Here is a 13,093-nt window from a genome sequence, read left to right as displayed (position 1 = left end):
CAATGAAAAAATATCCTCAGGAGAGGATTAACAAAAAAAATTTTTTTAATAAAAATTTAAAATCAAGTTAAAAAGAAGGGAAAAAAGAAATAAAAATAAAACAGAACAAAAGTTCATATGGTAGATATCATCATGCTACCACAGATATATGAAAAATGAGCTGTGAAAATGCAGAATTTTGACACCTCCCATATTCTGCCATCAAGAAACAAAAGCAAATAAAACTATAACTGTCATTATGAATAAATAATCATGGCCTTTAAAGCATGGTAAGTTCTCCTCAAAAGTCTGTTGATAATTACTTTAATAATTCCATATGTTGCCTTCAAATGCATTCATTTTGCCTCCCTCTGGCTATGAATAAAAGACTTAGCACATCTGGACACAAAGTGGGTGGTGTTCAGGACTCAAACAAACACATCAAGTAATTTTCACCTTCACTAGTTGATGTTGAAAATCACATGCAAATCAAAGAGGAAAACATCATAATATTAATTTCATTTATGTTTACTATCCCATGATCTGCCAGTATTTGGTATGATGATGGCTGAAAAAACCTTTCAAACACTTCCTATCTAGAACCAACCAATACAGTTCTTTCTAATATATTTGTATTCATTTTAGAGAGAAAGGAAGGGAGATGGAGGGAGAGAGAGAGACAGAAACATTGATTGGCTGCACTGAGTTGGCAACCTGGGAAAGTGCCCTGACCAGGAATCAAACAGGTGACCTTTTGGTGTACAGGATGACACCTAACCAACTGAGCCACACCGGCCAGGGCTCCAACCAATATTTTTAATTCTCAAAAGTATATCATTTAAGTACCACTGCCTATATGTACTTCCAACACAGACTTCAAAAAATAGAGACGCAGCAGTTCTCAACCTGTGGGTCGCGACCCCTTTGGCGGTCGAACGACTCTTTCAGAGGGGTCGCCTAAGACCATCCTGCATATCAGATATTTACATTACGATTCATAACAGTAGCAACATTACAGTTATGAAGTAGCAACGAAAATAATTTTATGGTTGGGTCACAACATGAGGAACTGTATTTAAAGGGCCAGAAGGTTGAGAACCACTGCCTTAGTTGAACAAAACTGATACAAAGACTTTAAAATAAGATTTTTGAAATACCACTTTAAAGAATATTTTTAAAGAGTAAAAAACTATGTCAATTAAAGTGATAAACCAAAGTGATGAAAAAATTAAAAATCTAGTCCAACAGTTAAATGAGCTAGTTCCCTCATTTTATAGATAAGCAATTTATACCCAGAATGTTAAATTGTCCAATGTCACTCAGAAATGCAATGCTACTTTCATTTTTTAGAAATGAAAATAGTGATTATATACCTAAGGAGGGGGAAAAACTATTTTATAAAAATCAGTTAAGATGCTGAGTTTTCTATATTTATACCTGAAAATCATCAACAAGCTCAGGGAAAAGGTGTTCATACATTTTAAGTTCTTCTATCGTTCGTCCTGGTTCTTGCTGGGGTTTTAGTTTGTTAATATCTGTTTCAATATCATCATTCTGAAATAATAAAAATGGCATGTCACCAGTTAAGAAAAACCTAAAATTACAGAATACATTTCAGATTTAAAGTTTTCCAAATTATTAATTACATATAATTAGAGAATAATCGCTGAACAAAGTGTGTGTTAATTTTACCGTAAATTAAAATGTGCTTGTATTTTTGGGTTGTTGCTGTGTTGTTTTGGTTGTTTTGTTTTTGCCTAAAGTTATTCTAAAATAATATGGTATTTGGGTTGAAGATAGAAAAACTAGAGTGAAGATCAAGACTAAAATATGCTCCCCTAATCTCCCTAACTGCCATCATTTTGCTCATATTAAAAGGCACGAAAACTAAATTGAAAAACATTAAATATATGATTGTGTTGGTGATAATCAAACTAATGTTTATTGAGCATTGAAAATATGTGAAACAGCCCTGACCGGTTTGGCTCAGTGGATAGAGCGTCGGCCTGCGGACTGAAAGGTCCCAGGTTCAATTCCGGTCAAGGGCATGTACCTTGGTTGCGGGCACATCCCCAGTAGGGGGTCTGCAGGAGGCAGCTGATCGATGTTTCTCTCTCATCGATGTTTCTAACTCTCTATTCCTCGCCCTTCCTCTCTGTAAAAAAATCAATAAAATATATATTTTTAAAAATAAAGAAAATATGTGAAACACTAGCTAAGGATTTTACATATATCATCTAATGTAATCTCTGAAGAGCACTCTGAAGGAATAGTATTATTACTTCCATTTAACTGAGAAGGAAATGGGTACAGAGAGGTTAAGTGGCTTGCTCAAAATTACCCAGCTTTCCAATAGAGTAGTCAGTGACTCGGAGTCGGCACAATGCACTGCCGCAGGAGAGACTCATGACTATCATGCACTCTATGTTCTATGGTCAGCAAAGTGCCCTTAGAAAAGCTCAGTGTCACTAATCACTCTGTTTTTTCAGGGGGAAAAAAAGGAGTGGAAAACAGCCAGAAGTGATTTCTGTAACCCTTTGGGAAAGAAGAGGATATGGTTAAAGGAGACGTATGACCTCAAAGAAAGAGGGTATGTATCCAGGAGCAATGTGATCTGTATCTGTTCAAAGAGCTAATTAATGTACAGCATGATGGGAAGACAGTGCCAGTTTACCTACTATCTAGGCTAGTCTCTAGGCCCTCGACAACTCTGGTCTCACACAAACGCAAGCTCATTATTATCTTCATTGGTGACTAAAAAGAGGTAACTGAATATTAATTTTCAATTGGTATTTGTTTTTAATTTTGCATTTATCTACCACATAGTTAACTGCTTATTTTTCTGCCTTAGTCTACTATGCTTCGATCCTTAAAATGTTTTATATACACGTACCTGACTATATACATTTCCTATCAATAAGCAATTTAAAAGAAAAAACATACTATGTATTTCTCATTCAGGAATTTAGCTCTAACTTGTATAACCAATAAAAAGATTTTTTCCATTGCCATAAATAATAAAGGCTGGTTTTACTTAAAGAGTATCATGTTAATTATTGTATCAATATTACCTGAATATGTAATTTCATACATCTTAAATTATGCATTGATGAATCAAAAATATATAATTTTCTTTATTAGTATCTACTAAAGTAGACAATGCTTTCAAAATAACAAAAAAATTATAGAGGCATTACTTTTTTCTGTTTACTAGATCAATATTCAATATTATCTTGTGAAAATATAGCCTTACAAATAGTGGCTCTGTACTTAAAAAAAAAATTGTCTGTAAATAGTATTAAATTTTCCAAGCCATAAACATGTTATATCTACCCATTTCTTCAGATCATCTAGGAGTTCTTCAACCAGTGTTTTGTGATTGTCAAGATATAAACTTTTGTATGTATTGTATAAGATATTTACCCAATTAATGATTTGATGCTATTGTAAATGGTACTTTAAAGTGTTTTATCATTTCCTACATCTTCATTGATAATGCATATAAATATAATTTTAATATTTTATATTTACATACAGAAAACTTTTTAATATTGAAATGAATTTATCTGTAAAACAGGCATAGTGAAGAAAGAATGCATTAACCCTTTTCAGACCAATGCATTCAAAGCAACATTATTTTCTCTTTCAATAATTTATTGTCCATAATCAACCATGATAAAAAGATGTGCCTAAAACAAATTAATCTACCATTAACTATGTCCATTTAGCCAATCTTTGTTTTACAACAATGTATACAATTTATTAAGTAGACTGAATATAGACATTTATACTAACCTTAAAATTTTGATCTATGTCATCTTCATTTTCAGTTTCATTTTCAGCCTCTAAATCAATATCATCGTTGTCATCACTTTCATCTACTACGTCATCCACTGTGATACAAAATGTGCTATAAGTAAGTAGGTCAGAGGTAAGCATTCTACAACATGCACATCCAAAGGTAGAATGTTATATTTATACATATACATAAAGTATTTCATTATCAAAGGAAAGTTAAATTAAATTTCTTATTAAAAATGTCTCTAAGGCTGTACCAGGTGTTGAAAAACCTATGAGATAAAGTGAAAGTGTTTTAAAATTTGAAAAACACTACAAAAGTGAATGAGTTTTTTGACTAATGTTTGTTTTTAAAAATTAATGTCTTTAAAAAGTACCACCTGCATCTAGTGATTCTTTACCAAAAAAATAAAAATTAAAAAGTCTTAAGTTGCAACAGCCTGAATAAAGCAACTTGTTTCCTATTTTTGATAAATTTCAATAACCCATTTCATCCCTTTTACAATTCACTTCCCATTTATTTATTTCAGTGACTACCATGTACCATGTACTGTGCTGTGTGCTAGGAATTTTTTTAAAGATGTGGAGCTCAGGAGGTTAAAGAGCAGAAAAGAGTAAACAAGTAGAAGCTGTGTATCTTTAGGCATTTAATATCCAAGAAAATAAGTACTGAGGCTAACTCAATTCATTCATCAACCAATGTTAAATGCACACTTATTATGCCTCATGCAATCTAATGGATGCTGAGGATAAAATGAAGATGACAGTCTATCTTCACAAAACTAGCTGAAGAAGTTAAAAAAAAATAATGAAGTTTGATGTTATGAAGCCTGATATGTGAGAAAATAACAGAAAACAGGAAAATGATATTTTTCCTTCTACCTATGCAGTTGCTAATAGGACCTTCCCCTTACATGTCATCTCTGTCATTTTTTGCACTAGAAGTCAGCTTTCCCTGTACATGTGATTATTCTAGACACTGCATAAAGGACATTAAGAGGTATATCCTATCTCCCTCCCAGAGTTACTACCTATCATATCAAAGACAAGTCTCACCAGTCTCCTGCCAGTTAAAATTAGCACTTAAACCCCATAATCCTACACTGAGATACAGAAGAGAAAGGGATTCCAATTGCTTTTTTAAAAACATATTTTTATTGATTTCAGAGAGGAAGGGAGAGGGAGAGAGAGATAGAAACATCAATGATGAGAGAGAATCATTGATTGGCTGCCTCCTCCATACCCCCTACTGGGGGGATGGAGCCCACAACCCCGGCATGTGCCCTTGACCAGAATAAAGCCGGGACCCTTCAGTCCATAGGCCGACGCTCTATCCCCTCAGCCAAACCAGCGAGGGCCCAACTGCTTTTTTATTGTCCCTCCAAATTGGGCACTAACTCAACTTTGGAGTCAGAGATACTGCATTTCATATTAGGGTGAGTGAAAAGATGACACTCTTCTTAATCTATTTATATTTCTGCCATGTTTTTTGCATGTCCTACATTTATTTCATGAGAATTAGTTTTTAGACTCAGCACATATTTTCCTATATTTTTAAAGTCTGTTGGTAATTTTAAATGGAATGGGAAGAAAAAATAAAATAATTGCTTTTATTTAGCTGCCTTACTCAAGTTCCCAGACTTGATTTTAGACTTTTAAAACTTTTAAAGGAAGTTTCTGAATAACCCATTTTAATATTTTGTGTAACTTTGTACTTTGTATGGACTAAACTTGTACTTCAATAATTAAATGTTCTAAAATAAAATCATAAAAGTGTACTTTGTGATAAATACCACTAATGAATCTGTGTCAAGAATAAAACTAATTATAATTACTCAATTCTCTTAAACCACTGATTTCAAATAATGCTTTTAAATATAAAAGAGGTATCCTCAAAAAAAAATTTTTCCCTAAAGAAGTGATCAAGTGACAAGAAAATACCTCAGAAATTCTATTAGTAGTCCAGACAACTTTCTCTTTTCCATTTTTTTCTAGATCTTAGCAAAAAATTCTATTTTTTCCCCAGATTAAAAATTTTAAACTCTTACTTTCTTTACTATGTACCCACAGTATTGTATGGAAAATGGCAAATAGTCAACTTCTGATAATTCCATATGTTTATAAAACATTTTTGATGACTGGGTTTTTTGGGGAGGGGGAGTTTTCTGATTAAGTATTTTTAACTTTAAAAAATGAAGTTCATGAAAAAGCTACAAATGAAAGTCAAATATAATTACTTATACATTTAATGTTTACGTTCTTATACCTTGAAATGTTATATGAACTACCAAGTGATGGTCCTATATGATGCTTACGTTTTTTCAGTTCACATTTACATTTTTGTAACAAATCCCACCCACTTCCTTTCATTACTAGACCACAATTTCTTATATTTAAAGAAATATTTATTAACTAAAATACAATGTGAACATTTACTGTGTTCATTAAGACCTTCTTTTGCTGGAGAGTTGGATACAAAAAAAAAAAAGTCGACAGAGTCACACAATCCCAAGAACCACTGAAGGCCAGCCGTGAGCATGTGGTCCTACCTTCAGGGGGTAAACTGTAGAGCTGAGCCACAGGTCCAGTCATAGGAATAACTGGCAATTGGAAATGGAAAGAACTTTTAATCGTTGGCAGTGGCAGACGATTTTTAGGAAAACACTTCCTCATGATCAGACTGGAGATGTTGACAAGAGGATCAAGGGTCCTGACTGCCAAACATTCCTGTTTTTTAAGAAAAAAAAGAATGTGCCTTTGGTGAGTAACTGGACCAATTTCACATTACTTCAGAAAGTAATATATTAATAATTTTTAAGAGAAAATATCACAAGAAAACAATATTTTAACATAATGTAATTATAAAATAGCTTTGACTCTTCAGAAGTAAGAACCTCATGTGGCAAATTTAGTAGTACTTTACCTTAAACATTTTAACTATGCAGAAATCAGTGCCATCTTTGGTACTAAAAGTCACCAAAGTACTAAGTAATATCTATGATGGACGTAGGCACATTTAGCTAGCTTAGCACTCAATTTTTTTAAAAAAAAATTAAGAAATATAGTAAGAAATAAAAAAGAACATGAACTTGGCTGAACCGTTCTCAGAATTTTATCAGTTATCATGCAATAGCACCTCGAATACGTTAGCTGTTCAACTATAAAAAATAGTCTGAATATCAGTTTTAAGTTTTAAGAGTTTAATCTGCTGTCCTAGTATCTAATCTTGAGAAGGTCTAATATATAGGGGATTTAAAACTGTATCATATATCATCATCATCATTATTGACATTTAGATGGCACTTTGATGCCCTGTAAAATTTTCAATACAAGTCTTCACATCAGACCTGTCAAAACAGATGAGAAATTAAGGTTCAGCAATGTTAAGTGGCATAACCAAAGTCATCCATTGCCTATATTAGAAATAATAAAAACAAGTGTATATGACTGGTAAGAAAAAAAAAAGCTAAGAGTAAACATAAAATGTGTGTTCTTATATCTTAACGACTCTCAGGTAGAAAGAGATTGTCAGTTGTATAAAAGACCAAGAGGCACAGGCAGGATAATCGGCTGGAATTGTCAAAAGGACAGTTTTCTTTCTGATCATCACAGACGACTACAAACAAAGGATTGTGTTGCAACATCCCTGTCTCCCATAGCTGACAGTCTTCTATAGATGCTAGAACAAGTCTTATTAAAGGTATTGTCAAGCAGGTTTAGTACAACAGCTGGCAGAACTAGGAACACTAACTCCAGGTTTCACTTTTGTACCTTCTCCATTTAAAAATGCACTCTCCAGAGGAAGACATTGAGAACACTTACAAACAACAGAACTGCATTACCAGTTGTAAAGAATCCATAAATACCTTATGAGGGAAACGTGCAAAACTGAGTATAGCCAACTGCACATCTTAGACAGCATGGCTAAATGGTAGAAAATATGGCTACATGGATAGATTTATGTATCTTGCTTTTACCTGTGGGGATAAAATCTCACACTGCAGATATATGCATTAAGCACTTTCTCCAACTCAGTCTGTGGTCACATGTGAGAAATGCCTTTGTTTTCTAATTTTTTTTAATATATATATATCTTACTTTTAGGGTATTTTTAGAAATACTAAGTTTTCTTAAGAACCAACTCATATTATTGACACATAATCACAATAATAGGAAAAAGCTTACTTGTGAAGTGTTATAGAGAATTTTCATCCCATTGGCATCAATAAATGCTTTTCTTCCCAACTTGATATTTGTAACACTTTTTAAACTCTGTAAAATTCCTTTCCGAATGAGCATGTTTCTATGCCGATTGTCATGGCGGTGCCAATCTACATAAATTGTTAAAAGGACTTGAACATATCCTCTGTCTACAGCTCTCCTGGCATTTGTTTCTTTAACAAAAGAAAATTGAGAAAGAATATTTTTTAAATGACCAGAGAAAATAGTAGAAACCAAATTAAAAAATATAACCACACTATTGTAATGAATTGTTAAAATTCTTTTTATCAAAAAAAGGCAACCACATATTTAAACATTTTTATCTAACAAAATAAATATATCTTCCAGATAGTAAATTATGACATTTTCCATAAACCTGCCCATATACTGTTTTGTGGTTAATAAATAATAGATATGTGTTTAATACAACTAGGGCTACAGCTTTTTAAATGTTAATACTAACAAAGGTTTCACGTATTTTAAAACAGGATTATACTGACTTTGTTTACAATAAATGGACTCTACAGGACTTTAACTTACTAGCTGTGAAAATGGTTTTGTTAAAAGCCATTATCATGGTTGTAACTTCTATTACAAACTTTGTGTGCTTCCACTAAAATTAACTACATTGGATTGTAGCTGTTATTACAAACTTTGTGTTTCCATTGAAATTAATTGCTTTAATTATCCCAATTATATAAATACTAATGCTAAGTTAAAAATACTTGTAAAACTTTTTAGTAAATAAATATAAGAAGCATTATGTAATTAGGAGATAGTACTTTCTAATCATTAATTTTTAATGTAATGGAAAAAACATTAAAGGGTGTTTTTTATAAATGGTCAAATTTATTGGAATAGATTTTTAAAAATCCACAAATCTGACCTATTCTATTATTTTTAAAGTGTTAATATTTAAGATTATTAACCAAATGGGTGCATTTAACTAAGATGGCAGCAAAGGAATCCTATCACAGCAACATCTTGAACCACCCAGCATCACTGGGTGGGCTATTATAAGAGCACAAAATAAAGTGGAATACAACCCATCTTAGGTTGTACAAAGAAATACCAATCCCTCCTGGCCAGTCTTGCTCAGTGGTTAAACTCTGACCTATGAACCTGGAGATCAGGATTCAATTCCACTCAGGGCACATGCCCGTGTTGCGGGCTTGATCCCCAGTGGGAGACATGGAGGAGGCAGCTTTTCAATGATTCTCTCTCATCATTGATGTTTCTATCTCTCTCTCCCTCTCCCTTTTTCTCTGAAATCAATAAAAATAATTTTTTAAAAAAGGAAATACTAATCCCTTCCTAATCTGAATTTACCTATAAAATGACCCCCTGCCTCATGACATGGACACTAAGATAATGCAACAGTAAAGCTCCATTGTTTTTAGTTGCCTCAAAGAATTACTAGTGCTAATATACAGCTGAAACACAAGGTTTAAGACAGTGAAATCAACCTTACTTATGCCTTCTCAGAAATTATGCTCTTACATGAGGAAACTGGAAGAAACTCCCAAGGTGGGGAAGGGGTGGGGGTTCTTATTTAAAAGCTTTAAAACCTCTATCGCAGTGGTTCTCATCCTTCCTAATGCCGCGAATCTTCAATACAGTTCCTCATTTTATGGTGACCCGAAATTTCATTGTTACAAATTGAACATAATTAAAGCATATGATTAATCACAAAAACAATATGTAATTATATATGTGTTTTCCGATGGTCTTAGGCGACCCCTGTGAAAGGGTCGTTCAACCCCCATAGGGGTTGCGACCCACAGGTTGAAAACCACTGCTCTATCATGATTAGAAGAGCTAGTTTTGCTAAAATTGTGGCTATGTGCAGTATCAGCTAAAGAGTTTTGACTAGCAATAAATAGTTTCATGTATTTTATTTTATTTTTATTTTTTTAAATTTCTTTATTGATTAAGTTATTACATATGTGTCCTTATTCCCACATTACCCCCAAGTTTCATGTATTTTAAATTCATATACACACTTCGTTTATTCCAGTTGGCATATATAATAGTAAGCCTTTAACTTACTAGCTATGAATATGAGTTTCTTAAAAAGACATTATGGTCATTGTAACTCCTGTTCCAAACTATGTCTCCATTGCAATTCTCAATAGCCTAAATGGTATTTATGAGGAATATTGAAACTCTTTATTAACATTCAAATAAAACTAACTTGCCCATAACTCAAACACAGGTACTGAGTGACCCTAAAGAGAAGGGTACAGAGTAACCTGCAACTGAGCACAATTAAAACAGTTTAGTAAAGGGAGTTTTAGTCATGTGTTCAGGACACTTAACTTATGATCAGCCTACATTTCTTCTCTCGCAACTTAAAATGCACTTAGGTTTCCCTGTACATGCAGCATCTGATCTATACCCCAGCGATGATAACTAAGCTTCCTGTCTTTCTGCACTGTGTATATACATGCTTTGCTTTATACTCTCTCAGGTTTATTACAATAGTTTAATTATCCTTTTAAAGTAAATTACTGTCCCCACACAAAAGAAGTCAATGACTGAGAATGCTCCAAAACGCCATAGTACATTTAAAAATATGCCTCTAGCATATAATACTAATACCTAAGGTGATTTTTTTTAATTTAATAAATCATTACTTTGCCAAATATCAGATTTACCAATTACTTATTTGTTACTATTCAAATAAAAATGGTCTACCCTTGATAGTTTGAGGGGAAAATAACATTAAAAGCCATCAATATAGCTTTTTGGGACTAAAATGTTATTATGGTTAAGTAAATGTAATTATGGTTAAGTAAATGTTAATAACACTAGCACCAATGGAAATATGGGTGCTAATGAAAATTATTATTTAAAATGGAGATACTGAGTATCTTGGTGAGAAGAAACATAACGTAGATAATCACTCTTCCCAGGCATCATAAGACACATTTACTCCAACGCCTCAGTTTTGAAGATAGAGCCATAGTTTGTCAATTAATTTAGTAAACTGTAAATTTACACCAGTAGCCATCTGGATTCACAGTAGACATAAAATTTCTAATAAAAGGGCTCTAAATTAAAATTATGTGTGCTATACATAGAGTAATTATTCAAGACAGTCTTCACAGTAAACATACTCAATACCATGTTAACTTTACTTTAAAAAAATGATACTTACATAATATTTACATATTAATTTCTTCTACTAACAGGGCTTTATGTTTATAGTAATCACTTAGAAAAAGGAAGTCAATGTATTTTAATAAATTATAGCTCAATAAACATAAATGACATTAGTTATGGCACATCCAACAACAGTACTAAAAGGTAAAATCAACTTTGACATTAAGTAATTATAAACCAGTTTTATAACTATAGACTAACTCTACATTTCCAGTTTAACACTGTAGATAAAATACTCAGAAAAATATTATCTAGTATTTAAAAACTTACTTGATTTTAGCAATGCAGCAAGAGTGTCTAAAGCAACCCTGTCGACATGAGAAAACACAAACAACAACAAAACTAGTAAAATTAATACAATAGTAAATTCATACAATTTTTTCAGATAAGTAATTATTATCTATTCCAAAAGCCATTCCTGTTATAGTCAATTACATATGGTGTTTCTCTGTATATATTTCTCCCTTAAGGTTAAAACTGAATACAGGAAGATTGAAATATCAACAGAAAAGCACTCAAAAAATTTTTTTAAAAAATAAAAAAAGGAGAACATTAACAATACCTAAGTTGTTATATCAGAGGTTAGATGAATTAAACCAGTTGTACCTGTATCTGATCCTAGCAGAATTCACACAAAAGCATTATTAAGACTCACAAAGAAATTAAAAACAAGTTTCACACAAATAGAGTTCATAACTATTAAATTCTATAGATATTTGTAGCTGTCTGACTATAAAATATTTTAGCCCTATCAAGCAATAATCCTAATATTTAAGGTAATAATAAATACAAAATACTGGAACTAGAAGGTTGGGTAAGAGGAAGGAGGAGCCCCTTAACATTTTTCAGTCCTAAGGCACCAAGGAGAATAATGAACCTAATTAATATCTCAAAAACTCTTACTGCCCATCAGAGAATGAAAAAATAGCCCCCAAAACTGAAGGTACTTACGTTTTCTTTGCACATAAACACTCAGTTACCCACAGTAAAATCAACTGCCATAAATCAGCTTTAAACATACACATAAATATTACTATGAAAACCTATAATTCAAACAGTTTTTTAAGGAAGAGTTACTGAAGAAATGGCACTTAATTTCAGTAGCTTTAAGAATATAAGGCTACATGTTACAGTTCCTCTTAGTAAGATTTCAACAATTATATTTGCATAAAAATATGTACACTGTTAAACTTACATATTTCACTCATCATTAAGCATTTGTTGAATGCCTACTAGATACCCACAAAAGCAGGTTCTTCATGGGTATAAAATTAGAAAACAAATTTGTCTTCCACAGATAATTTTACAATCTAGCTAATGTAGTAAAATGTACACATCTGTGCAAAAGTTACTCAAGAAGTTAAAACCAAAAATAAAGCTGCATACATTAGTGGTAAAGGAGACACAGCATGACCAGATGTGAGTAACGGTAAAGAACATAATTAATTAGAAGACTGAAGATGGATGCTGGTTCATAGAAAAACCTGAAACAATAATCCCAAGGCCACAAACGAGAGAACCCATGTGATGATGGAGGCAGAGTTTGAAATATTGCAGCTATAAGCTAAGGAGCACCCAGGATTGCCAGCAATCCACCACAAGCTGGGGAGAAACAAGGAAGGATTATCCCCTAAAGGACTTAGAGGGACCACTGGCTCTGCTGACAGGTTGATGTTGGGCTTCTACCTCCAGAACTGCGAGACAATACATTTCTGTTATTTTAAGCCACCAAATTTGTACCAGGTACTTGGTCACAAGAGCCCTAGGAAACTAATACAATCACTTAGATGCAATCACTTGCAATGAATTCATAGGACTTTCCCATCTACAGCTAAGTCTTTATTCAAACTATAAAAATCATAGAGTACTTTAAAAAATAACTTTTTCTCCCTGCTGGCAGCTGTTTGCAACACATTTGAACCAAATCAAA

At 32.7% G+C, this 13,093-nt stretch overlaps 1 protein-coding gene across 2 annotated transcripts in view; it reads right to left on the bottom strand.

The window, feature by feature from the left end:
- AGTPBP1 (ATP/GTP binding protein 1) overlaps positions 1-13,093 on the bottom strand; it is an 83,535-nt gene that overhangs the window by 46,851 nt on the left and 23,591 nt on the right. For both annotated transcript variants that reach the window (XM_014465443.2, XM_014465445.2), the window contains 5 exons: positions 11,434-11,471; positions 7,963-8,171; positions 6,327-6,504; positions 3,775-3,872; positions 1,417-1,533 (listed from right to left, as the gene is read on the bottom strand). In XM_014465443.2, coding sequence (XP_014320929.1) covers positions 1,417-1,533; positions 3,775-3,872; positions 6,327-6,504; positions 7,963-8,171; positions 11,434-11,471 — 640 coding nt within the window. The remainder of the gene's footprint in view (positions 1-1,416; positions 1,534-3,774; positions 3,873-6,326; positions 6,505-7,962; positions 8,172-11,433; positions 11,472-13,093) is intronic.

Source organism: Myotis lucifugus, unplaced genomic scaffold (genome assembly GCF_000147115.1).
Source record: "Myotis lucifugus unplaced genomic scaffold, Myoluc2.0 scaffold_295, whole genome shotgun sequence".
NCBI lineage: Eukaryota > Metazoa > Chordata > Mammalia > Chiroptera > Vespertilionidae > Myotis > Myotis lucifugus.
Note: the sequence above shows the minus strand (reverse complement) of the source record. Positions and strands in the feature narration are given on the sequence as shown.